At 45.9% G+C, this 23,813-nt stretch overlaps 1 protein-coding gene across 1 annotated transcript in view; it reads right to left on the bottom strand.

The window, feature by feature from the left end:
* The window catches only part of LOC137414558 (uncharacterized), a 42,542-nt gene extending 26,924 nt beyond the window's left edge, over window positions 1–15,618 (bottom strand). The window contains 2 exon segments of the mRNA XM_078775232.1: window positions 6,461–6,504; window positions 14,356–15,618. Of these exon segments, the coding sequence (XP_078631358.1) occupies window positions 6,461–6,504; window positions 14,356–15,618 (1,307 nt within the window).
* Window positions 15,619–23,813: the final 8,195 nt, after the last annotated feature.

Genomic DNA, 23,813 nt, shown 5'->3' with positions numbered 1-23,813 from the left:
AGAAACGGGCCAAGTCAACACGCAGGTCCAAGTCAATTGTCATTGTATTGAGTGGACTAGGAAGGCGGGATAGGCCATCGGCAAGCTGATGGTCTGCCCCAGAGTGGTCCTCCGTTGTAAAGTTATACCCTTGGAGTCTGACAAGCATTCGTTGCAATCTCGGTGGGGCAGCAATCAATGGCTTGTCATTGATCATCAACAACGGTTTATGATCGGTGAGCATAATGAAACTCCGACCATACAGGCAGGTATGGAAACGTTCAATGCCAAACACCATCTTGACCTCACAGACAGCGTAACGTTGTTCAGTATCTGTTAGAGTTTTGCTTGCATACACCACTGGCTTTTGCTGGTTTCCATGGGCCTGAAGCAATGCTGCACCAAGGCTTTGAAAACTGGCATCAAATTGGAGGTTGACTGGCTCCTCTGGCTGATAGTAGTGGGGAAGAGATGTTTCCGACACCTCATTCTTCAGATGATCAAATACAATTTGATGGTGCGGCTCCCATAGGAATTCAGAATCATTTTTGAGGAGGAATTTAAGAGTCGCGGATTTCACATTGAAGTCCTTCATGAAGCTTGACAAATATGTCATGAGGCCGATGAAATGTAGAAGCTCGGCTTTGTTCTTAGGTTTTGGAACAGCTCTCAGATCTTCAACCTTCTGCTGGCCAGGCTGTAATCCTTGTCTACTATAAGTCTTACCGAAGAAGGTAATGCTGGTCTTTTTGATGTGGCATTTGCTTGAATTAAAACGAGGCCTTCGTATTGTGCTATTTTCATCAGTTCCTCGAGGTGCCGGTCATGCTCCTCCTCATTGGCACCATCGACAGCGATGTCATCTGCTATGCCAACTGCACCTTTACAATTCTGGAGAATAATAACTTCTGTCCTGTCTTCTTCTGTCTTCTGAGAATAATAATTAATAACTTCTGTCCTGGAAGTCCTTGGTGTCCTTGTGTTTTATACTTCCCCCACCCCCACCCTTCCCACACCTCCTCCCCCCACCCCCACCCTTCCCACACCTCCTCCCCCCAAGCCCTCTCCCTCCCACACATCTCCCTGCTCTCAAATGTTGTGTTTGTGTGCTTCCCCTTCTCTCCCCATCTTGTCTGCCGCTCCCTGTTTTTATATCTTTTTTGTCTGTTTGATTTGTTTGTGAAATAAATGTTAGCTCTTTCACGAGCCTCGATTCTGCATACATTTCAAAAAAAAAAAAAAAAATACGGTCCCTTTCCATCTGGAAAATATCCTGGCTTACCCCCGGTCCAAATAGCAACCGTTGGAAACAACACCGGCCCGCTGGGGTCTGAAATGTAAGAAGTTGTTGGCCATCTTCATCGATTCTTACAGACCAATAACCTGACTTGGCATCAAGTTTGGAGAAGTATTTCGCGCCTGCAAATTTGTGATTGAGCTCTTCCATTGTAGGTATTTTATGATACGGGTGAATCAGGGCTCGATTGAGGTGCTTTGGGTCCAAACAAATCTGAATATTGCCATCCTTTCTGAATATTTTGGTTACATACACGACAGGTCAAAAGTTTTAGAACACCTCAATTTTTCCAGTTTTTGTTGAAATTAATGCAGTTTAATGTCTCAATGTACTCTGAAATAAAGCATGCAACAAATAAACAATTGGAGATAAAAAAAAGAAATCATGGAATCATTTTGTTTCACAAAATTTAATTTAAATTTTTGACTCAGCAAAATAGCCACCTTTTGCAGATATAACTGACGAACACACTCGTGGGATTCTTTCTACAATGGAAATTAAATATTGTTCGGGAAGTTCTTCCCAACACGCTTGCAGAAGTTCCCACAAATGTGTTGCACTTGGAGGTTGCTTTGCTTTCACCCTTCTGTCCAGTTCATCCCAAACCAGCTCGATGGGGTTTAAGTCTGGACACTGTGCTGGCCGTTCCATGATTTGAAGCCTACTGTCTTGTTCTTTTCCTCGAAGGTAGTTTTGACATAGCCTGGAGGTGTGTTTAGGGTCATTATCTTGCTGTAGGATGAACCCCTGACCAAGAAGGTGTATACCAGAGGGTATTGCATGGCGCTGCAAAATGCTGTGGTAGCCCTTTTGGTTCAGGGTGCCAGTCACTCTGTGGAAGTCGCCGAATGCATCCAGCAAAAGAGCCCCAGACCATCACGCTTGCTCCTCCATGTTTGACAGTTGGTGTCACACACTGACGAACCATCCTTTCGCCTACTTGACGGCGTACAAAAATCCTGCGTGATGAACCAAAGATTTCAAATTTTGATTCATCAATCCATAAGACCTTCTTCCAGTCTTCAGTTGTCCACTGGTGGGGCTTCATGGCCCAGGCAAGCCTCTTTTTCTTATTTTGCCATCTTAGCAATGGCTTTCTTACTGCCACTCGACCTGTCAAACCTTCAGCTCGAAGACTTCTCTTCACAGTTGAAACTGAGACTTGCTTACTTCGATCAGTGTTAAGCTGTGCTTGAAGCTGTTGTCCTGTGAGCCGCCAATCACGCAAGCTGTTGACTCTCAGAAACTTGTCTTCTGATTCTGTTGTGGCTTTGGGTCTGCCAGACCTCTTCCTATCAGAGTTTCCTCCAGTTTCCAATATACTACTTCCTGCAGTGCAATATTGTCCAAATAATGCTTCAGAGGGTGTAATAACAGTCTGTTCCAATACTGCTTTTATACAGACAGGGGGTTTGCAATCAAGTGATCAGGAGAGGTTGGGACACATGTAGGAATTGTTTGCATCAAATTTTAAGGCTTAATTTACTTACATTGCTGCAGAACAGTTGTAAGTTGGTAACCCATTACTTGTTCCCTGAAGCAAGTCTTTTTTTTACAAGATAACAGCAAACTGTTAACAGTACATATAACAGTAATTTTACAATATAACGTTAATTTACATTATTTTCCCGTTTTTGCTAACCTAAACTTTTTTTAACCTCGTGCAGTTTACTCCTTACCTTTGTATGATTTCAGGTTATTCACTGGACATTAAATTGCGTAAATTTTAATGAAAACTGGAAAAATTGAGGTGTTCTAAAACTTTTGATCGGTAGTGTATGGGTTCTGCATGGTGGATCGACATGTGGTGGGACATTTGGGTCCACAACAAGCTTATGCATTGTATGAAATTCACCGATGCAGGCAAATTGTTGTGGGTATGCATCCATAAGATCCTTGACACTGTTGTAAACCAGTGGTTGGTTACTGTTCACTGAACAATGCAACGTAACAACGTGTAGATTCTCACACGATGGGAGGCCCAGAACTGCAGGACCACTGACATCCACAACAAACAAACGTGTGCTGGTCCACAGTGATCCCTTGTAACTGCAGGCCACGTCTACAGGGCGAAAACACTTGATGTGGGTTCCATTGTACGCAGTTAAGACACTCTTTGCTGTCTGAAGTGTGCCAATGTAGGGTTCATAATTTGAATTCAGCATTTCAGGAATCCCTGGTGTTGGGCTAGCGGCTAGGGTGCCGGCTTAGGATCCTAGGATCCTGGGTTCGAATCCCGGTCAATCGCTGAATTAACGCCAGGGGGGTTGACTCAGCCTGTCATCCTTCCGAGGTCGGCAAATTGAGTACCAGTTGACTGGTAATATCCCTGCTTGTCGTTAAAGGCGGCAAAAAGGGTTGGCGTCAGGAAGGGCATCCGGCCGTAAAACATTGCTTCAAAAAGGGGACCGAAAAACAACAACAACCACAGTTCCCGAAAAAGGCCAACCCCCGCTTGCGGGGAAAAATGGCCTCTAAGGGTGGTTGTTGTTGTTGTATTTCAGGAAACATGTGTCGAAAAGTGCGAATGGGCAACGTGTTTCCTTGGGCACCTGTGTCCACCTTCAGCTTAAGATAATGAATACCCGGCCTGTTGCATAGACTGACATGGAGTGTTGTGTAAACCTCATTACGTTGACCAGGTGTATCAATCGAATCAAAAGTCAATGAATCAAACTGGGATGCAAGGTCATCAGGGTCATCGGTGTTGTGCTGACGCCTGTGTTGCTGTCCCATTATAGGTGCGTCATACATTGCTTCGTGTTGTGCACTGGCATGGTGAACACTATGAGTGTTAGGAAACCGCGAATACCTTACGCATGGGTGTTGTCCTGGAACTCGAGGGTCTGGTGTACCTTCTTGGTCAATGCTGTGAAGATCAACACGAGCATGTGATTTCTGGGGGTCCCAGTGAGAATTCCGGCGAGCATTACCTGGGGATCATAGTTGTTGGGTGCGAAGCCTCTCAATGTTTGGTGTCTGTGGGCATTCAATGAGAGGTAGGGTCGTGGTTGTTGAAACTTGGAGGGAAGACAGAACTTGGCCCAATGGCCTAGTTTAGCACACAATCTGCATGTGTCGTTGTGAGCAGGACATTGGTTACGTGTTGGAGGGTGTGAGGTACCAAAGCTTTTGCACTTACTGAGTCTCGGGCCAACAGTGGAGATGTTTACGTTGTCGGTTGCTTTGTTAGCAAAATTACTCATAGTATGCAGCTGTTTGATGTATGTGGCCGACGCCTCGTATGTGTGCCCCAGTTTCAAGGCCTCGTTAAGAGTAAAGGTCTTAGGTTTTGTCAGAAGCTCCTTCTGAAAGTCGGACATTTGGGTACTTGCAATGATCTGTTCTATCAAGCGGTGATCCTCTTCTTGTTTGGAGCTGAAATCACACTTCTGAGATTGAAGCTTGCACCGGCTGATGAAGGCATCCAGCCACTCACTGAGATTCTGGCAGCAGTAACGAAGCTCCAGTCGACAGATCCTGAAGTTATCCGAGGGTTCCATTTGTTCCAGGAAGCATTTGAAAATATGTGCGGGTAGCTGCCGCTGTTTTTCTGTTAAAGTCCATGTGTTGTACCGGTTGAGGCCTTCCTCTCCCACTTGAAGCAGGATCAGTGGCACCTGGTTGTTCTCTGTAATGCCTCACACTTGAAAGTACAGCCCCAATCACTGCCTAAACATCTTAAAGGCCGCCGCTGTGTTAAGCACGGTCCAATCCATGCACGGCGTTCCTGCCAGGTCCGCCATTGTGAACGGTGGCTGCGAGGTCAATGAGGAATGAGCCGATTATAAGAGGCACGGGAAACACTGGCTTTTTGCCTCAATGAGCTCGAATATGCGTCGTAAAACCGCTGCCACCATGTAAAGTTCCGATGTAAAATAGATCACGAGGTGATGTCAAAGCGAACAATCACTTATTGCAACACCCGGAATCATGTTCATGTCGACGACCCCGAACACACACCGCCTGCGCCCCTCGCCGGAACTCCGCCTTCATACTCCAAAACGCAAGCAAGCACTTCCGGTTCCGCACAACTAATGTAATACCATTACAGGCACCACAGCCTCAAGCGCCCCCACCGTCTTGCTTATACGGTACCTCCCCACTGCCTCGTAGAAACGCACACACATGTGTGATGACATCTTTGCCATGGTCGTTCAGGGTGGTGAAATACGTGCTTTGATGCCTCTGTGCTTTGTTGATTTTTGAAACGTGCGTGAATGGTTAAGGGATTTGTGTGAATGAATGAGGGTGAAATCCACCGAGCCAGGTCACTCACCTGTAACACCAGGACAGGGCCCGTGGAAATTTGGGGCCCATTGGGATGGCCCCGCAGGTAACATTTGGTATTGTGGCATCCACGGGGGAACGTGGTCTGAAGGAAGGGGTATGTTGTTTTTATTGAAATTTTGCAATGGTTGATAAGATTTGTGGTTAACGTAGGTTTGTGTGTGTTGCTGTTTTTCTCTTCCTCCCCAGGAGTTAGGAACGAGGATTCTAATGATTGTAAATATTTGAAATGTAAGTTGTTGCTTAAGGGAGTAGAACGGTATGGAGAACAGGTAAGTAGATATGGCTCACTTCGCACAGCCCTCCTGATTTATTTCATAGGCTGATTAAGTGTGAGTCGGTAAGTTGCAAGACTGGGTGGGTAGCACCTGTAATGAACCTTGCGGGAGCTACGGTTCCAGGAGGGGGGCTGTGTTATCTCATCTCAACATCTCAAGGAATCACAATTTGTATTCTGCTTCACATACTTTTATTCAAAGGACAAGGAACTCAAAACATTTCCCCAGTTTCACAGATTGTAGCAAGGAGAAAGGCTCGGCAGGCAGGGAGCTGCTCATAAGGAAAGAATGTTGATGCAAGGTCAAACAAAGATTTTGTCAACAGCTTCCCAAAACCAGACAGTCAGACGCTAGGGAGGCAAATGTGTCATATTGCCCCTAATTAGCCTGAGATTCGAATGAAATCCCTCACACATGTTTCAGAAGGTGCAACCCAGGTCTCAAAGTATCCACCTTCGTGTGTGTGTGAGTTGTGTTTGTGTGATTGTGTGATTGTGTGCGTGTCCATATATGCATGTATAGGTGTGTATGTTTGTGTTGTTGGCTGCTATCCAACATGGAGTTGTTTCTGGGTGAGTTTCTGGATGTGGGTGAGTTTCTCCTGTGCGGTGTCTTCTCCCCCGTGTGAATTAGTTTGTGTTTATTTAACTTTGATAACTGATTAAAAACCTTCGAACACACAGCACACTTGTATGGTTTGTCCCCAATGTGAATGTGTCTATGTTCATTTAAGGCTAATGGACGATTAAAAACCTTAGAACACACGGAACACTTGGGAACACTTGAACGGCTTCTCCCCCATGTGAATGAGTTTGTGTGTATTTAAATGTGATGATTGACGAAAAACCTTTGAACACACAGAACATTTGAATGGTTTGTCCCCAATGTGAATGTGTCTGTGTTGATTTAAGGCTACTGGACGACTAAAAGCCTTTGAACACACAGCACACTTGTACGGTTTCTCTCCCGTGTGAATTAGGTTGTGTTTATGTAAGTTTGATGAATAACGAAAAACCTTTTTTTTTTTTTTTTTTTTTTTTTGTATACAAGATCGAGGCTCGTGAAAGAGCGAACATTAATCACACAGAAAGACAAACAGACACACAAAACAAATAACATCGGGAGCGGTAGACAAGATGGGGAGAGAGGGGGAAGGACACAAACACAACATTTGAGAGCAGGGACCGAGAGACATGGAGACATCGAGAGAACTGTGGGAGGGAGAGGGCTTTGGGGGGGAGGCATGGGAAGGGGGGGGGGGGGGTGGGAGAGGTATAAAACATATGGACACTGCCAAGACTTCCAGGAAAGAAGTTGGAATTTCAAACAAGGTCTTGGAGATCTCGCGAGATCTTGGAGACGGCGGCAGGGATTTTCAAAGCTCCACACGGTCTCCACGTTTTTCGAAGTTAAGTCTGTTCACAATTGTATTTTGTCGAAACTGTATTTATCTTTCGGTGTGTGAAGTTATTGTGTGCAACTTTGGTTGTTTCTCGGTGTTTATCTTTCATAAATTGATCGTCTGTTTGCCGTGTCGTGTCTTGAGGCCTTGTACAGTGTGCACTGTACAACCTTGAGGCTTTGTTTTTCTCTCAGTGGTCCGTCGTTTGTGATCCAATAACTTTCGTTCTCTGTATTCCCAGACTTTTCACCCATAGCCTACTTCCTTGTGTAAATCTCAACTCAAAAAAAAAAAAAAAAAAAAAAAAAAAAAAATACAACAACAACAACAACATTTCCTTCTCTGTTCTCATTCGTTTATTCATTCTTATTCGTTCGTTCGTTCTTCGACCACGTGTTTCTCCCCCATTTCCCCAGATAGTTTTCACTCATTAACCTTCAATGTTTACACTTTCCCCTCAAGTTATGTATTCCGTCATATTTTATAACACCTTTTTCTTCTTCTTCTTTAAAAGGCTGCTTTCGACTTGCTCACCAAATCAATTCATCCCAAAAAAAATATCCATCTCCTATAGTGCCTTTTTTCTACATTCCCTAAACTCTCCTGCACTCCATCCTCCATCCAGCGTCCTTAAACGTATTTTTAACTCGAAGGTCACAAGAAACTCATTTTGCAATAAATGTTCGTTTCCCATAAATCGTACACTTTCAAAAATCCAATCTCACCCCTCCCCTCCAAATCTTCCCCATAACCCCTCCCCTCCAAATCTTCCCCATCACCCCTCCCCTCCAAATCTTCCCCATCACCCATCCCTTTCAAATCTCCCCCCTTGCCCCCTCCCTCCTAAACTACCCCCTCACCCCTCCCCGCCAAGACGCCCCCTCGCCCCTCCCCTCCTAGACTCCTGCCTCACCCCTCCCCTCCAAATCTCCCCCATATCCCATCCCTTTCAAATCCCTCCCCTTGTCCCTTCCCTCCCAAACTCCCCCCTCACCCCTCCCCTTCAAATCTCCCCACCCTCATTGCTTCTCAATTTCCCCCCTCTCACTCCCCCTCCTCAAAGCGTCCTCCCCGCTTCTTCCCCCTTCAAACTCTCACCTCCATCTCCCCCAACCTTCTGCCTCGCTCTTCCCCCTCCTCAAATAACACCTCATAGTGGCTCACCCAATCACCATCAAACCTTTTGTCCGCCCCATCCTTCCCTTTCTCCGAGCTATTCTGAAATCTCTGACACACCTTCAACAGCTCTCCCTACCTCTTCCACCTCTTCCACATCTTACCCTACCCCTCCTCCCCCCTGTTCTGTATCTGATGCTCCCCCTTCCTCTTCATTAACGGTATGGACCTCAAACATCCGGGGCCTTCGTTCAAACTTAACTGATCTCTCCATACAGGTTGCTTCTGTCAAACCAGACGTGATCTGCTTAACAGAAACTTTCCTCCTTTATGATGTCTCTGATTCCATAGTATCTCTCCCGGGCTACTCCCTCCTCCGGTACGATAGACCTGAGCCTCGTCCTGGAGGCGGGGTTGCTATCTTTATCAAAAACTCTCTTCCTCACTCGCCCTGCACTGCACTCTCTCCACCTCACCCCCAGGAATACCTCTGGCTACGGCTTCCCCTTCGCTCCCACCTCTTGTTCATATGTGTGTTGTACCGTCCACCAAACAGTGATGACTCCATCTACATCTCGCTGTCTGATGATATGGACCAACTTCTATCTACTCATCCCAACTCTCTCTTCCTCATATGTGGTGATTTCAACTGTCATCATGCCAGTTGGCTGGGTGTGGGTACCTCTCTCACCAGCCATGGCTCCTCAGCAAAGGACTTCTGCGACTCACTGGGACTGACACAATCTGTCAATTTCCCGACCCGGATCTCAGTCAACGGAACATCTTCTCTTCTGGACTTGGTTATGACTAACTTCCCTGAAAATGTCTGCTGCTCTTCTTCTGCTCCGATCGGATCATCTGATCATGTCCTTGTTAAAGTGGACATCTCTCTGACCATCCTCAGGGAGCCTGCTCAGCGTCGACGAGTCTGGCATTTCACTCAGGCCAACTGGCACGGTCTTCAAGCAGCCATCAATCATCTGGACTGGTCTCCCATCTCTACCACCTCTGACATCAACTCATCCTGGGAATTCTTCCAAAGTAAATTGCTCTCTCTCATGCACAGATTTATCCCATCTCGTCTTCAGTTGTCATACCCTTCCTCCCGTCCATGGTACACGGAATCTTGTGGTGAGGCTGTTGCCCAGAAACAACTTGCCTTCGTCTCCTGGAAAGCAAATCCAACGGAAGGAAATCTCATTTCCTTTCACAAAGCCCGAAACAAGTGTGTGTCCACCCTCAGGAGAGCCAGGAAACAATATCTCTCCGTTCTCAAGACCGAACTCTCTTATCTGTCTCCCTCTTCCAAATCCTGGTGGCGTCTGGTCAAATCCGTTTCTGGTGTTTGTTCCCCCTCCATCCCCTCCCTTACCTCAAACGGCTACACAGCTGACACCGCACGTGAAAAAGCTGAATGCCTCAACTCTGTGTTTGCCTCTAAATCTTGTGTCCCAAACCCATCCCTCTCTGTACCCACCATACCCAGTCGTACCATGCTGCTCCTGGACTCCGTGTCCTTTCCTCCTGACAAGGTGGAAAAGTTTCTGTCAACCCTCGACTCTGATTCTGCAACTGGACCCGACGGCATCAGCCCACGGGTCCTAAAATCCTGCTCTGCTGCTCTATCTCACCCTCTCTCTGTTCTCTTCACGCTCTCTTTTGCTCAAGGTCAACTGCCATCTGCTTGGAAATCAGCCAACATCACCGCTTTGCACAAAAAAGGTGCAAAAACAGATCCTAGCAACTACAGACCAATCAGCCTTCTCCCAATTATCAGCAAAGTCATGGAATCCATCATTGCTTCGGATATGAAATCTTTCCTCTTCTCCAATGGCTTGATCTCTGATCATCAATTTGGTTTCAGACCAGGTCACTCTACTCTGGACATGCTGCTTCTGCTGTCTCAACAATGGATGGAGGTCCTCAATGCCAAACAGGAAATTAGAGCTGTCTCCCTCGACATATCACGTGCCTTCGACACGGTCTGGCACCCCGCTCTGCTCACCAAACTCTCCTCCTTTGGTATCCATGGAAATCTCCACGCATGGCTGGCGGACTTCCTCTCTAGTCGTCGTCAACGTGTGGCCCTGAATGGGTTTCTCTCATCTCCTCTTCCTGTTCAGGCTGGAGTTCCCCAAGGCAGTGTTCTGGGCCCCGTGCTTTTTCTGGTCTTCATCAATGATCTCTCTGACTCTCTCGAAAATCCTCTCTATCTCTTTGCTGATGACTCCACTCTCTGCCGCTCCATTCCTCTTCCCTCAGATCGGCAGTCTGCTGCCTCCTCACTCTCTGAAGACCTGGACAAAATCACAGACTGGTCAAACAAGTGGAACATGTCTTTCAATCCTGACAAATCTCACACTCTTACTATGTCTCTCCGAAAAGATCGACTGGACAACCCTCCCATCTACTTTCTCAACAATCCTCTCCAAGAAGTTCTGTCGCTCAAGATTTTGGGTCTCACTATCTGCCATGATCTTTCTTGGGAAAACCACATTTCCAAGCTGGCCTCCAAAGCCAGTCGCCGACTGGGCATCCTCCGTCGTGCGAAGTCCTTCCTCGGCACACCTGAGCTCCTCACCACATACAAGGCTTTCATCCGCAGCTCAATGGAATACTGTTCTCCCCTATGGGCCGGTGCTCCTGCCTCACACCTAGCTCGGCTTCACGCTGTTGAAACCAAAGCTTTCAGAATTATTGGAATCTCCCGCGATGAAGCTATCTCTGAGGGCCTTTCACTCACTCACCGCAGGCAGGTAGGTGGTCTTTCTGTCTTCTACCGACTCCTCTCCGGCCTTGCACCCCCAGCTCTCTCTGTGCTCTGTCCCCCAAATATTCCTACAGGTCGCACAAGATCTGCCAGCAACCCTCTGATGGTTAAACTGCCGAAATCTCGGCTCTCTGCTCACCTTCACTCTTTCATTCCTCTTTTCTCCCGCCTCTGGAACAAACTCCCTCACTCCCTTCAATCCCACTCCTCCCTCCAGGTCTTTAAAACAGCTGTTCACCACCATCTCTTATCTTCCCCCATCCAAAACCTTGATCTTTTCTACCCCCGCTAATTCACCCCAGATCCACCTTGTTTGAAATTCCAACTTCTTTCCTGGAAGTCCTGGCAGTGTCCATATGTTTTATACCTCTCCCACCGCCCCCTTCCCACGCCCCCCCCCCCAAAGCCCTCGCCCTCTCTCAGATCTCTCGATGTCTCCATGTCTCTCGGTCCCTGCTCTCAAATGTTGTGTTTGTGTCCTTCCCCCTCTCTCCTCATCTTGTCTACCGCTCCCTATGTTATATGATTTATGTGTCGGTTTGTCTTTCTGTGTGATTAATGTTCGCTCTTTCACGAGCCTCGATCTTGTATACAAAAAAAAAAAAAAAAAAAAAAAAAAAAAGGTGGATCTGGGGTGAATTAGTGGGGGTAGAAAAGATCAAGGTTTTGGATGGGGGAAGATAAGAGATGGTGGTGAACAGCTGTTTTGAAGACCTGGAGGGAGGAGTGTGATTGAAGTGAGTGTGGGAGTTTGTTCCAGAGGTGGGAGAAAAGAGGAATGAAAGAGTGAAGGTGAGCAGAGAGCCGAGATTTCGGCAGTTTAACCATCAGAGGGTGGTTGGCAGATCTTGTGCAACCTGTAGGAATATTTGGGGGACAGAGCACAGAGAGAGCTGGGGGAGCAAGGCCGGAGAGGACTCGGTAGAAGACAGAAAGACCACCTACCTACCTGCCTGCGGTGAGTGAGTGAAAGGCCCCCAGAGATAGCTTCATCGCGGGAGATTCCAATGATTCTGAAAGCTTTGGATTCAACAGCGTGAAGCCGAGCCAGGTGTGAGGCAGGAGCACCAGCCCATAGGGGAGAACAGTATTCCATTGAGCTGTGGATGAAAGCCTTGTATGTGGTGAGGAGCTCAGGTGTGCCTAGGAAGGACTTCGCACGACGGAGGATGCCCAGTCGGCGACTGGCTTTGGAGGCCAGCTTGGAAATGTGGTTTTCCCAAGAAAGATCATGGCAGATGGTGAGACCCAAAAGCTTGAGCGACAGAACTTCTTGGAGAGGATTGTTGAGAAAGTAGATGGGAGGGTTGTCCAGTCGATCTTTTCGGAGAGACATAGTAAGAGTGTGAGATTTGTCAGGATTGAAAGACATGTTCCACATGTTTGACCAGTCTGTGATTTTGTCCAGGTCTTCAGAGAGTGAGGAGGCTGCAGACTGCCGATCTGAGGGAAGAGGAATGGAGCGGCAGAGAGTGGAGTCATCAGCAAAGAGATACAGAGGATTTTCCAGAGAGTCGGAGAGATCATTGATAAAGACCAGAAAAAGCACAGGGCCCAGCACACTGCCTTCGGGAAGTCCAGCCTGAACGGGAAGGGGAGATGAGAGAAATCCATTCAGGGCCACACGTTGACTACGACCAGAGAGGAAGTCCGCAAGCCATGCATGGAGATTTCCATGGATACCATAGGAGGAGAGTTTGGTGAGCAGAGCTGGGTGCCAGACCGTATCGAAGGCACGTGATATGTCAAGGGAGACAGCTCTGATTTCCTGTTTGGCATTGAGGACCTCCATCCATTGTTGAGACAGCAGAAGCAGCATGTCCAGAGTAGAGTGACCTGGTCTGAAACCAAATTGATGATCAGAGATCAAGCCATTGGAGAAGAGGAAAGATTTCATATCCGAAGCAATGATGGATTCCATGACTTTGCTGATAATTGGGAGCAGGCTGATTGGTCTGTAGTTGCAAGGATCTGTTTTTGCACCTTTTTTGTGTAAAGCGGTAATGTTTGCTGATTTCCAGGATGCTGGCAGATGACCTTGAGCAAAGGATAGGGTGAAAAGAACAGAGAGAGGGTGAGATAGAGCGGCAGAGCAGGATTTTAGGACCCGTGGGCTGATGCCATCTGGTCCAGTTGCAGAATCAGAGTCGAGATTTGACAAAAACTCCTCCACCTTGTCAGGAGAGAAGGTCACAGAGTCCAGGAGCAGTTTGGTTCGACTGGGAAAGGTGGGAACAGAGAGAGATGGGTTTGGGACTAAGGATTTTGAGGCAAACACAGAGTTGAGGCATTCGGCTTTGTCACGTGCGATGTCAACTGTGTGGCCATTTGAGGTAAGGGAGGGGATGGAGGGGGAACAAACACCAGAAACGGATTTGACCAGACGCCACCAGGATTTGGAGGAAGGAGACAGGTTTGAGAGTTCATTCTTGAGTGAGGAGAGATAGTGCTTCCTGGCACTCCTGAGGGTAGACACACACTTGTTCCGAGCTTGGTGGAAGGAACTGAGATTTCCTTCAGTTGGATTAGCCTTCCAAGAGGCAAAGGCAAGTTGTTTCAGGGCAACTGCCTCACCACAAGATTCAGTGTACCATGGACGGGAGGAAGGGTAAGACAACTGAAGGCGAGATGGGATAAATCTGTGCATGAGAGAGATCAGTTTGCTTTGGAAGAATTCCCAGGAAGAATTGATGTCAGAGGCAGTGGAGATGGGAGACCAATCAAGACGATTGATGGCTGCTTGAAGACCGTCCCAGTCGGCCTGAGTGAAATGCCAGACTCGTCGCTGAGGAGGCTCTCTGAGAATGGCCAGAGAGATGTCCACTTTGACAAGCACATGATCAGAAGAACCGATTGGAGCAGAAGAAGAGCAGCAGACATTAGCAGGGAAGTTAGTCATAACCAAGTCTAGAAGAGAAGATACTCCATTGGCTGAGATCCGGGTCGGGAAATTGACAGATTGTGTCAATCCCAGTGAGTCACAGAAGTCCTTTGCTGAGGTGCCATGACTGGTGAGAGAGGAACCCACACCCAACCAGGTGGCATGATGACAATTGAAGTCACTACATATGAGGAAGAGAGAGTTGGGATGAGTGGATAGAAGTTGGTCCATGTTGTCAGACAGTGAAATGTAGATGGAGTCATCACTGTTTGGGGGACGGTACAGAACACATATGAACAAAAGGTGGGAGCGGAGAGGAAGCCTTGAACACACAGCACACTTGTACGGCTTCTCCCCCGTGTGATTTAGTTTGTGTGTATTTAAGGTTGATGAATGATGAAAAACCTTCGAACACACAGCACACTTGTATGGCCTCTCCCCCGTGTGAATTAGTTTGTGTGTATTTAAGCTAGATGATTGACGAAAAACCTTTGAACACACAGAACACTTGTACGGCTTCTCCCCCATGTGAATTAGTTTGTGTGTATTTAAGCTAGATGATTGACGAAAAACCTTTGAACACACAGAACACTTGTATGGTTTCTCTCCCGTGTGAATTCGGTTGTGTTTATTTAAGCTTGATGATTGACGAAAAACCTTTGAACACACAGAACACTTGTACGGTTTCTCTCCCGTGTGAATTAGGTTGTGTGTATTTAAGTTTGATGATTGACGAAAAACCTTTGAACACACAGAACACTTGTACGGCTTCTCCCCCGTGTGAATTAGGTTGTCTTTATTTAATTTTGATGAATGACGAAAAACCTTCGAACACACAGAACACTTGTACGGCTTCTCCCCCGTGTGAATTAGGTTGTGTGTATTTAAGTTTGATGATTGACGAAAAACCTTTGAACACACAGAACACTTGTACGGCTTCTCCCCCGTGTGAATTAGGTTGTGTTTATTTAATTTTGATGAATGACGAAAAACCTTCGAACACACAGAACACTTGTACGGTTTCTCTCCTGTGTGAATTAGTTTGTGTATCTTTAAGCTTGATGATTGACGAAAATCTTCAGAACACACAACACACTTGTATGGCTTCCCCCCAATGTGAATGTGTCTGTGTTTATTTAAGGCTACTGGACGACTAAAAACCTTAGAACACACGGAACACTTGTATGGCTTCTCTCCCGCGTGAATTAGTTTGTGTGTATTTAAATTTGATAACTGATTAAAAACCTTCGAACACACAGCACACTTGTATGGCTCCTCCCCCGTGTGAATTAGTTTGTGTCTATTGAAGCTTGATGAGTGACGAAAATCTTCAGAACACACAGCACACTTGTATGGCTTCTCCCCCATGTGAATTAGTTTGTGTCTATTTAAGCTTGATGAAAGACGAAAATCTTCAGAACACACAGAACATGTGAATGATTTGTCCCCAATGTGAATGTGTCTGTGTTGATTTAAGGCTAATGGACGACTAAAAACCTTTGAACACACAGAACACTTGAACGGCTTCTCCCCCGGATGAATTCGTTTATGTATATTTAAATTTGATAACTGATTAAAAACCTTTGAACACACATAACTATACATCGGATTTTTATGTGAAAAAAAAATAAATATTTTTTCACATAAAACGGTTTTTTTGCGCGCAAAAAAATTATTTTGCTATTTTCGGAAGTAAAAATTTTTTCGCCCTTTTTCGGGAAAAATAAAATAAAATGCCCTTTTTGGTCGAAAATGTCTGGCAACGCTAAAAAAAATTAGGGAATTTTTCGAAATTTTTAACTGCGATCGATCTCAAAAACAAAACGTTGCGTCCACTTGCGTGCATTGCGTCCCCAGCGTGTACAGCAGTGAGGCGGTGTACTACAGTGAGAGTGTACACAAAGTGTGAACAAGTCTCCTATCAAGATGAGTGCTGCTCTTCGTGACAAGTGGCTGAAGGAATTCAACGCTGGCGGCGATGGGGCCACCTTCAAGTACCTGTCGAGTGACACGGCTTTCTGTCGAGCTTGTGAAAAGACTTTCCGGGCGAAGCAGAAGTCTGAGCTGGCCCAACATGTCCGAGGAGACCGCCACAAGAGCAACCTGGCCTTGAAGAAGAAGAGGACGGTCACGCAAGCCACCATGGAGGACTTTGGTGGCGGAAAGAGACAAGTGCGACGTCGTGGCTCAGGAGCTGTGCCAGGCCATGCTGGCCGCTGGCATCCCATGGTCGAAATTGGAAAACCCTGCCCTCCGGTCGTTCCTGGAGAAGCACATCACTCTCCAGATCCCCGATGAAAGCTGGATTCGAAAGCACTACCTCGACAAGTGCTACGACGAGGCCTTGGCGGGGATCCGTGCCGACCTCGGACAGCAGCCCATCTGGCTGTCCGTCGACGAGACGACCGATTCGGCAGGTCGATATGTGGCCAACATCATCGCGGGACGCTTGTCCAAGGAGGGGTACTTTCGTCCCCACCTCGTCCAGTGCATGTTTCTGGAGAAGACCAACTCCGGGGAGATCGTGCGTGCAGTCAATGACACGCTGCGCTATCTTTGGCCTGATTTCAAGCCGGAGTGCCTCGAGGTCCTCGTCAGCGACGCCGCGGCCTATATGATCACGGCCGGCCATGCCCTGAAGGAACTCTTCCCGGACTTGCTGCATGTGACTCGCGTTGCCCACGCGCTCCACCGTGTCTGCGAGACAGTCCGAGAAATGTTCAAGGACGTCAACGACCTGATTGCCACGACGAAGAAGGTGTTCGTCAAAGCCCCGTCGCGTGTTGTCTTTTGGAAGGAGCAGCAGCCCAATCTTTCTCTCCCCCCGGAGCCCATTCTGACTCGGTGGGGGACGTGGATCGACGCCGCGGTGTTTTACGCCGAGCACTTCGAGGCCGTCAAGGACATTGTGGACCAGCTGAACGATGACGCGATGGCAATCCGGAGTGCCAAGGACCTGTTCGGAAAGGCGGACATCAAGCTCAGTTTGGTCTTCTTAAATGCCCACGTGTCGTTCATCCCGAAGATCCTTAAGCAGCTGGAGGAGGCCGGCATGGAGCTGGCCAAGGCCTTCCAGCTCCTTGATCAGGCCAAGGAGGAGCTCGAAAAGATCCGAGGCTGCCGTAAGGAGATCCTGCTCACCAAGTTCAAGGCGGTGCTGCAGCGCAATCCCGACATTGGTGTGCTGAGGACAGTGGCTTTGATCCTGGATGGAGATCAGCACGGATCTGAGGTTGGTGTGCCGGCTGGAGTCAAGCTTGCTGACACCCCCCTCTTGAGGTACTGCCCCATCGTCAGCGTCGACGTGGAAAGGTCCTTCTCCATCTACAGAAACGTCCTCACCGACCGCAGACACCGCCTCACCAAGGAGAACATTACCAAGATAATGATTTCAAACACCTACTTTAACCGTTCCTGAAAGGGTCTTGTCAATTTCTTCTTGTCCTCTACTTATCAAACAATGCGGTTGCAATAAAGGTACCTGAACATCATTTTTTTTACCAGTTTACTAGCCCAGAGTGCTTAATGTTGTGCAGGAAAAAGCTTACCATTTTTTGTTCTTTTTTTGACTGATTTCTGAAAAACTTGGTAATAATAAAAAATGAATAAAACGGGGGAAAAAATATTTCTGGATTTTTTCACGTAAAAAAAAAAAATTTCCGCTTTTCAAAACATAAAAGGCCTATTTTCTTAACATAAAAATCCGTAGTCTACACATAACACTTTTACAACTTCCCTCGTTGGTTGTTATCTTCATTCGCGGGTTTCAGCAGGTGCAACGCAGTCCTCCCACAACTTGATGTGTCCATCTCAATTTGATCCTTTTGACTTGCTGCTGATAACCACAAAATCCTTACAACGTTTGTGCTGAATCTTCACAAATTTTGTCTCAATGTGGACGAGTGTGCAAAATCCTCAGGACACAATGAGCATGTGAGTTCAACTTCTTCCCAGTTTGTCCTTTGTGATGTTGAAATAAAACTGAGTAAGAAAAAAAAAGTAAAAACAGGAGAAAGAGAAAGAGAAAGAGAAAGAGAAAGAGAAAGAGAAAGAGAAAGAGAAAGAGAAAGAGAAAGAGAAAGAGAAAGAGAGAGAGAGAGAGAGAGAGAGAGAGACTTTGACTTTTGAAGCTCTTTTATTATAAAGGTAAGAAACCCATACAAGTCATGCAAATAATAAAGTCACCACAATTCAAAACATGTGCAGCCAAACAACAACAATAAAAACACCAAACACTAAAAAAAACAACTTAACAAACCATGATCAAGTTTACAAAACCCACCCTTTGCACACCATTTTCCCACAAAGGTTTGTAAATCATCTTTCATTTGGAAAAAAGAAAATTCCATGCGTAACCTTGCCATGACTAGAGCCTTAAACACAATTACCACATCACATAAAATATCAGCATTTGCCAGGAGCTTTGCTTTTCTTGTTCTGTAGATTGCTAATTTTCCAATAGAAATTAAGAAATTAGCAAGAGCAGTCTCAGAGCGTTTTTTATAACTAAGTGGTGTTCCAAAGATAAAAACACGTGTAGAAAAAGAAAAGTTCATACGATTAAAAAAAGTTGATAAAAAACCAAAGAAGGGAAAGAGTCTTGCACAATCTACGTAAGCATGGAAAAGGTCTTCAGAAATCATACAAAAGGGGCATTCCACTGAATTATCCTCATTAAAACGATGTAATAAAACATTGGAGGGCAACACCATATGGGCGAGTCTCCAAGCAATATCACCAGTCCTTTTAACAATCGGTGAAACATACATTGCAGACCATTGCGGATGGGAGGGAGACCCAGAAGGCAGTTTCTCTTTCCATCGAGCCCCAAAAGAAAGAGGCTGTAACGAGGGAAACCGAACTGAGATACACAAACGATACAGTCTCTTTTTATCCTTGCTGGAAAGTGGCGATGAGGATAGCAAGATAGATGTTGTGGTGCTATCAGCTGGCAGGCTAGAGCTAGCACAGATCTGTGGTGGTGTACGGTGGTCACCAATGTTGGCGGTTGAGCTCAGGCCCAGGTGCCTAAAAACACACAGGATTTCCTGTAGGACCTTGGCTACGCTCCTCAAAGATCTGATGCCAGTTCTTACTTGAAGATGTCCTGCGGAGAACCAACTGTTCCTGTTACAGTCACGAAGGTCCCGAGTCGTTTTCACGCCAGCACTCACAAAACGTTGCACAAAGGCACGTGAGCGAGGAATAGCAGGAAAGAGGGCATTGTAGAAAAGGGGTTCCCGGAGGAACCTTTCACTGTTGTATGTCTCCATTTGGCGAGTTATTGAAATGGACCGCCAGACGTTCAAGACATCTTGGTAAAAGTCAGGGAGCAGCGAAGCATCGACATGTTGCAGCTCCATGAAGAAGAGTTCACAATTGTACCCAAGCATGCCGGCTTGTTTTAGTATACAGTTTGCAGTCGATTTCCAGGGCAAGGCCTCCAGAAATATAAAACGACGAGCTGTGGAGACTCGGAAGGCCATCACCCGACAAAGAATGTCCACAAGCCCATGACCACCTTCTGCCAGTGGGAGGCAAATAGTCTCTGGCTTTAGCCAGTGTTTGCCATCCCAAAAGAAGTCAAGTACACATTTTTGGATTGACGACACCAACGTTGCAGGTGGCTGCAAGGCAATCATTTTATGCCATAAGAGAGGGGCCACCAGGTTGTTAATGACCAGTGCACGACCTCGGAAAGACAAGGTCGACAAAATTCCTCTCCATCTGTTTAATTTGTTGCTGATTTTGTGGAGCAAACCATCCCAATTCCTTTTGACAAAGCCTGGGGTTCCAAGGTAAACACCGAGGTATTTCACACCTTCTTTTTCCCATGTCAAATTCATAGGGAGAATTGGAAGGGCAGAAGGTGGCGTACCGCCGACCCAAACTGCTTTGCATTTCGACCAATTAATTTGCGTTGTACATGCTTGAGAGTAAACCCGTAGGCACTCAAATAGCAGAGCAATGTCATTACTGCTGCGAACAGCAACACATACATCATCAGCATAGGCCGAAATTATAACGGGATTTTCTGAGGGAGTCACTGAAACTCCCATAAGAGAAGATCGTAAACGAATCAAAAGGGGCTCAATGCAAAGAGAGTACAATATTCCAGATAAGGGACAGCCTTGCCGAATTCCCCTCCCAATCCGCAAAGGTGAACAGAGACCATCATTGATTTTGATCAAGCTAAAAATGTGATTATACAATAAGGATACATATGAAATAAAGGATGCCCCAAAACCAAATTGCTTTAAAATGTGAAACAAATACTCATGATTAACAGAGTCAAAAGCCTTTTCTTGGTCAATAAAAAAGAGACCGGTATGTTGTTGTTGAAATGCACACACATCCCACAGGTCTCGTACCAAAAAAATGTTATCGTGCATAGATCTGTGCATAACACAGTACGATTGATCCTGATGTATAACTGTGCTTAGAACAGTCTTTACACGGTTAGCTAGCGTTTTGGCAAAAATCTTGTAATCTGTGCAGAGAAGAGAGATTGGACGCCAGTTCTGTATCAATTGCAGGTCGTTTTTCTTAGGGATAAGGCAAACAACTGCACGCCGACAACTAAGGGGTAACAATCCCTCACGCAGACTGTATAAAAACACTGAGTGCAAAGCAGGACCAAGCATGTCCCAAAAGGTTTTATAAAATTCAGCTGGTAGCCCATCAAAACCAGGAGCCTTATGATCAGCAAGGCCATCGAGCGCAGTTTTAAGTTCACCGAGAGTAATGTTCTCATCCAAGACATGCCGTTGATGCTCATCTATCTGCGGTAAATTGGTCGTAATATTCTGCATTGCAGGCACATCATTGGGCTTAAAGGAAAACACATTCTCAAAATAAGACCGAACAAAGTGAACAATCTCCGTATTATCACTAAGAATATGCCCATCACTAGCCCGAAGACTAAGCATTTGCTGGCTCGCCTTCGTCGTCTTCTCAAACTTAAAGAAATCTTTACAACATGTGTCTGACGACAGTAAACTATTAACTCTCAGCCTGACTAAGGCACCAATACCATTTTCTTGAATTAATTCCTTAAGCAGAGTTTGTTTTTCAAAGAGGAGTTGACACCGTCTTTCATCACTGAGGACCTCAGCACCTTCCTGCAATCGTAGAATTTCTTGTTTCAAGGCATCAATACATAATTGTTTACTTTGAGAGCAATTGGTTTTGTATTGCTGACAGAAAACACGGATCTGCGCTTTAGCATAGTCCCACCACTGACAGAGATTTAGGAAACGATGTTGGAAATCCACAACCTTGTCCCAAAAAACCACAAAGGATGATTTAAAGAAAGGATCGCTCAGAAGTGAGGTGTTAAAAGACCAATACAGGGTGCGGCGTTTGAAGCGAGGAAAGGAAAAGCACAGTTTTACCAAAGAATGATCAGAGAAGCCTGAAGGGACAATAGCCGTATATGTCACAAGGTTGACAGCAGAGTTAGGAATATAAAATTTATCAAGACGAGCAAGTGAAAGATGATTTAGTAAAACCCGACACCAGCTAAATTGCTGCAGGTTTGGGTGTTGTTGCCGCCATACATCGTTGAGGTCATGCCGCGAAGTTATACTGGAAAGAGGCCTACTTGAAGCTGGATGTGGCTCTGCACTGTTCCTATCTAAAGTTGGGTTTAAAGTACAGTTAAAATCACCCCCTAAGCACAACAACGTATCAGAAGAGAGGTGTCTCAGGAAATTAAAGGACTGATTAAAAAAAGTTCCTCTATCTGTGCTATCACTTGGAGCATAGACGTTAACAAACATAAATCGTTGCTGATTGTATTCAAGCTCTACAGAGGCTAGATAGCCTGGTACGATTTCCTTAAAGATGGGGGGGGAGACAGACAAACGTGAACTGACAAAAAAAGCAATACCCGCACTCACAGAATCTGTATTACTAAAAAACCAAGTGCCAATCAGCTGTTGCTGCCAATCAGCCATGCAGTCTGCAGTGGCACGGGTTTCTTGCAATAAAAGTACATCAATCTTTTCCCTCCTGGCTAATTGCACAGTTTGGGACCGACGCAGCTGACTGCGCCCACCATTAATGTTCAAGCTTGCTATGTTCATAGAAACATAGGCAGCAACACAGCCATTACAGGTTTAATTCTTTCCTTGCTGTGACAAGGTACCTCTTCAGTCTTTTCAGTGATTGATCAGAAATATGAAGGGCCGCAGATTGTTGTACAACTTCCTGAGCCCCACTAATGAAGGCGTGAGTATCAACGAAGAAATCGCAGATTTTCACGCGCTTTTTACGGTAAGTTTTTTGTAGGAAATCCACGATTTCAGCAGGAGGGACGGAGCCTCCAGAGACATGCTCCGATGAGAAGTCGGCCTCACCATCACTCAGTGAGGCAACGGAAGAACCCCCATCAGAGTCACAATCATTGCATTGAGAGTCCATTGCTGAGGCAACAGGCTCATCGACGTGAAAATCTGAGACTTCAGCACTATCGCCCTGCTGACCATGAGCTTGACAAGGCTCAGCTGCCTCAATGGAGGATTCCACAGACAGATCACTAGTTCCAACACACTCACCACTCCCCACAGAGGGAGGGGTGGCACAATCAACACAAGCTTCATCAGGGGACACACATGGAGGCTCAACCTCACATGGAGGTTTACCCTCAGAACACTGGAGAGACTCAGGTGCTGTCTGGCCAACACATACATTTTCAGCATTTATCACATTACCCTCAGAGTATTCTGAAGGCGGGGGAGGTTGAGCAATTTCCTCAACTGGAGGAAACTGCTGAGGAGGAGGTCGCGCTCCACCATAACCTTCACTAACCACTTGAGCGAAGGTTGGAGGACAGGCCAAGACCTTATTATCAGGCTCGTTGAGGTCGCTAGAAGGTGGGAGGGTTCTTTTCCTGGTTCTCTGTTTGTCTACAATGGGGTTTGCATCAGCACCACCCATACTGTTTACCTCATCGACAACGATCTCAGTAGTGTAATAATGTTGCTTCTGGGACACCTCCGTTTAACATGGGAAATCCCTATCTAATGTCATTTACCCCCTTGTCTTTTTCAAAAATCATAAACACCTCTATTTCTCCCACCCTCATCTTTATGAACCTTTTGTCTGTAGTACCTATCCTTAATGTTGTTCATTAGACCACTCAAACACTACAAATATTTGTTTTCTCTTATAGACCTATCATCCTTCTTCTACATATCATCTGGCAGATTAATCTTTGACCCATTCACTTCCATATTGACCCTAAAGACCTCTATTTCTCTCACCCTGTTCTTTACGAACCTTCTAACCTTTTGACATGTTATCCTTATTCATTAGACCACTTAAACACCTGTGATCCTTCTGACCTCATGGACCTTTTAACCTTTTACTCTTAATATCATCTGGTGAATATAACCCACTCAAACATCGATCCGACAAATATTTGTTTATGCGTGGGAAATAATTTAATTCTCCTACAACTCTCCTCACCGTCTCATCCAACTCACCGGTATTTAAATTAATTCTCTTATTTGTTTTGTGAACTTTTTTACCAGTTGCCTTTTCAATTATACTTATTTGATATTTTTTACATTCATTTTGTTTTCCATTTATATACCACTCGAACCTTTTCTAATTAATAGCTCACTGTTGAGAAATGACGTTGTTTCACTTGGATAACTTCCAAGGAATTCTCTTTGTCTTGTTTCCTGTTTTTCACAAACACACGCCCTCAGTTTCCAAAAGCTGACAAGCACTTCAGTTCCCCGAAATACATTTTGTTCATTATAAAAAGAGAGGTCTCCGAATGGGACATTTAA

The sequence above is a fragment of the Myxine glutinosa genome, chromosome 4 (assembly GCF_964187855.1).
Source record: "Myxine glutinosa chromosome 4, kmMyxGlut1.1, whole genome shotgun sequence".
Classification (NCBI taxonomy): domain Eukaryota; kingdom Metazoa; phylum Chordata; class Myxini; order Myxiniformes; family Myxinidae; genus Myxine; species Myxine glutinosa.
The sequence above is the reverse complement of the archived record's forward strand: the minus strand, read 5'-3'. Positions and strand labels throughout refer to the sequence as shown.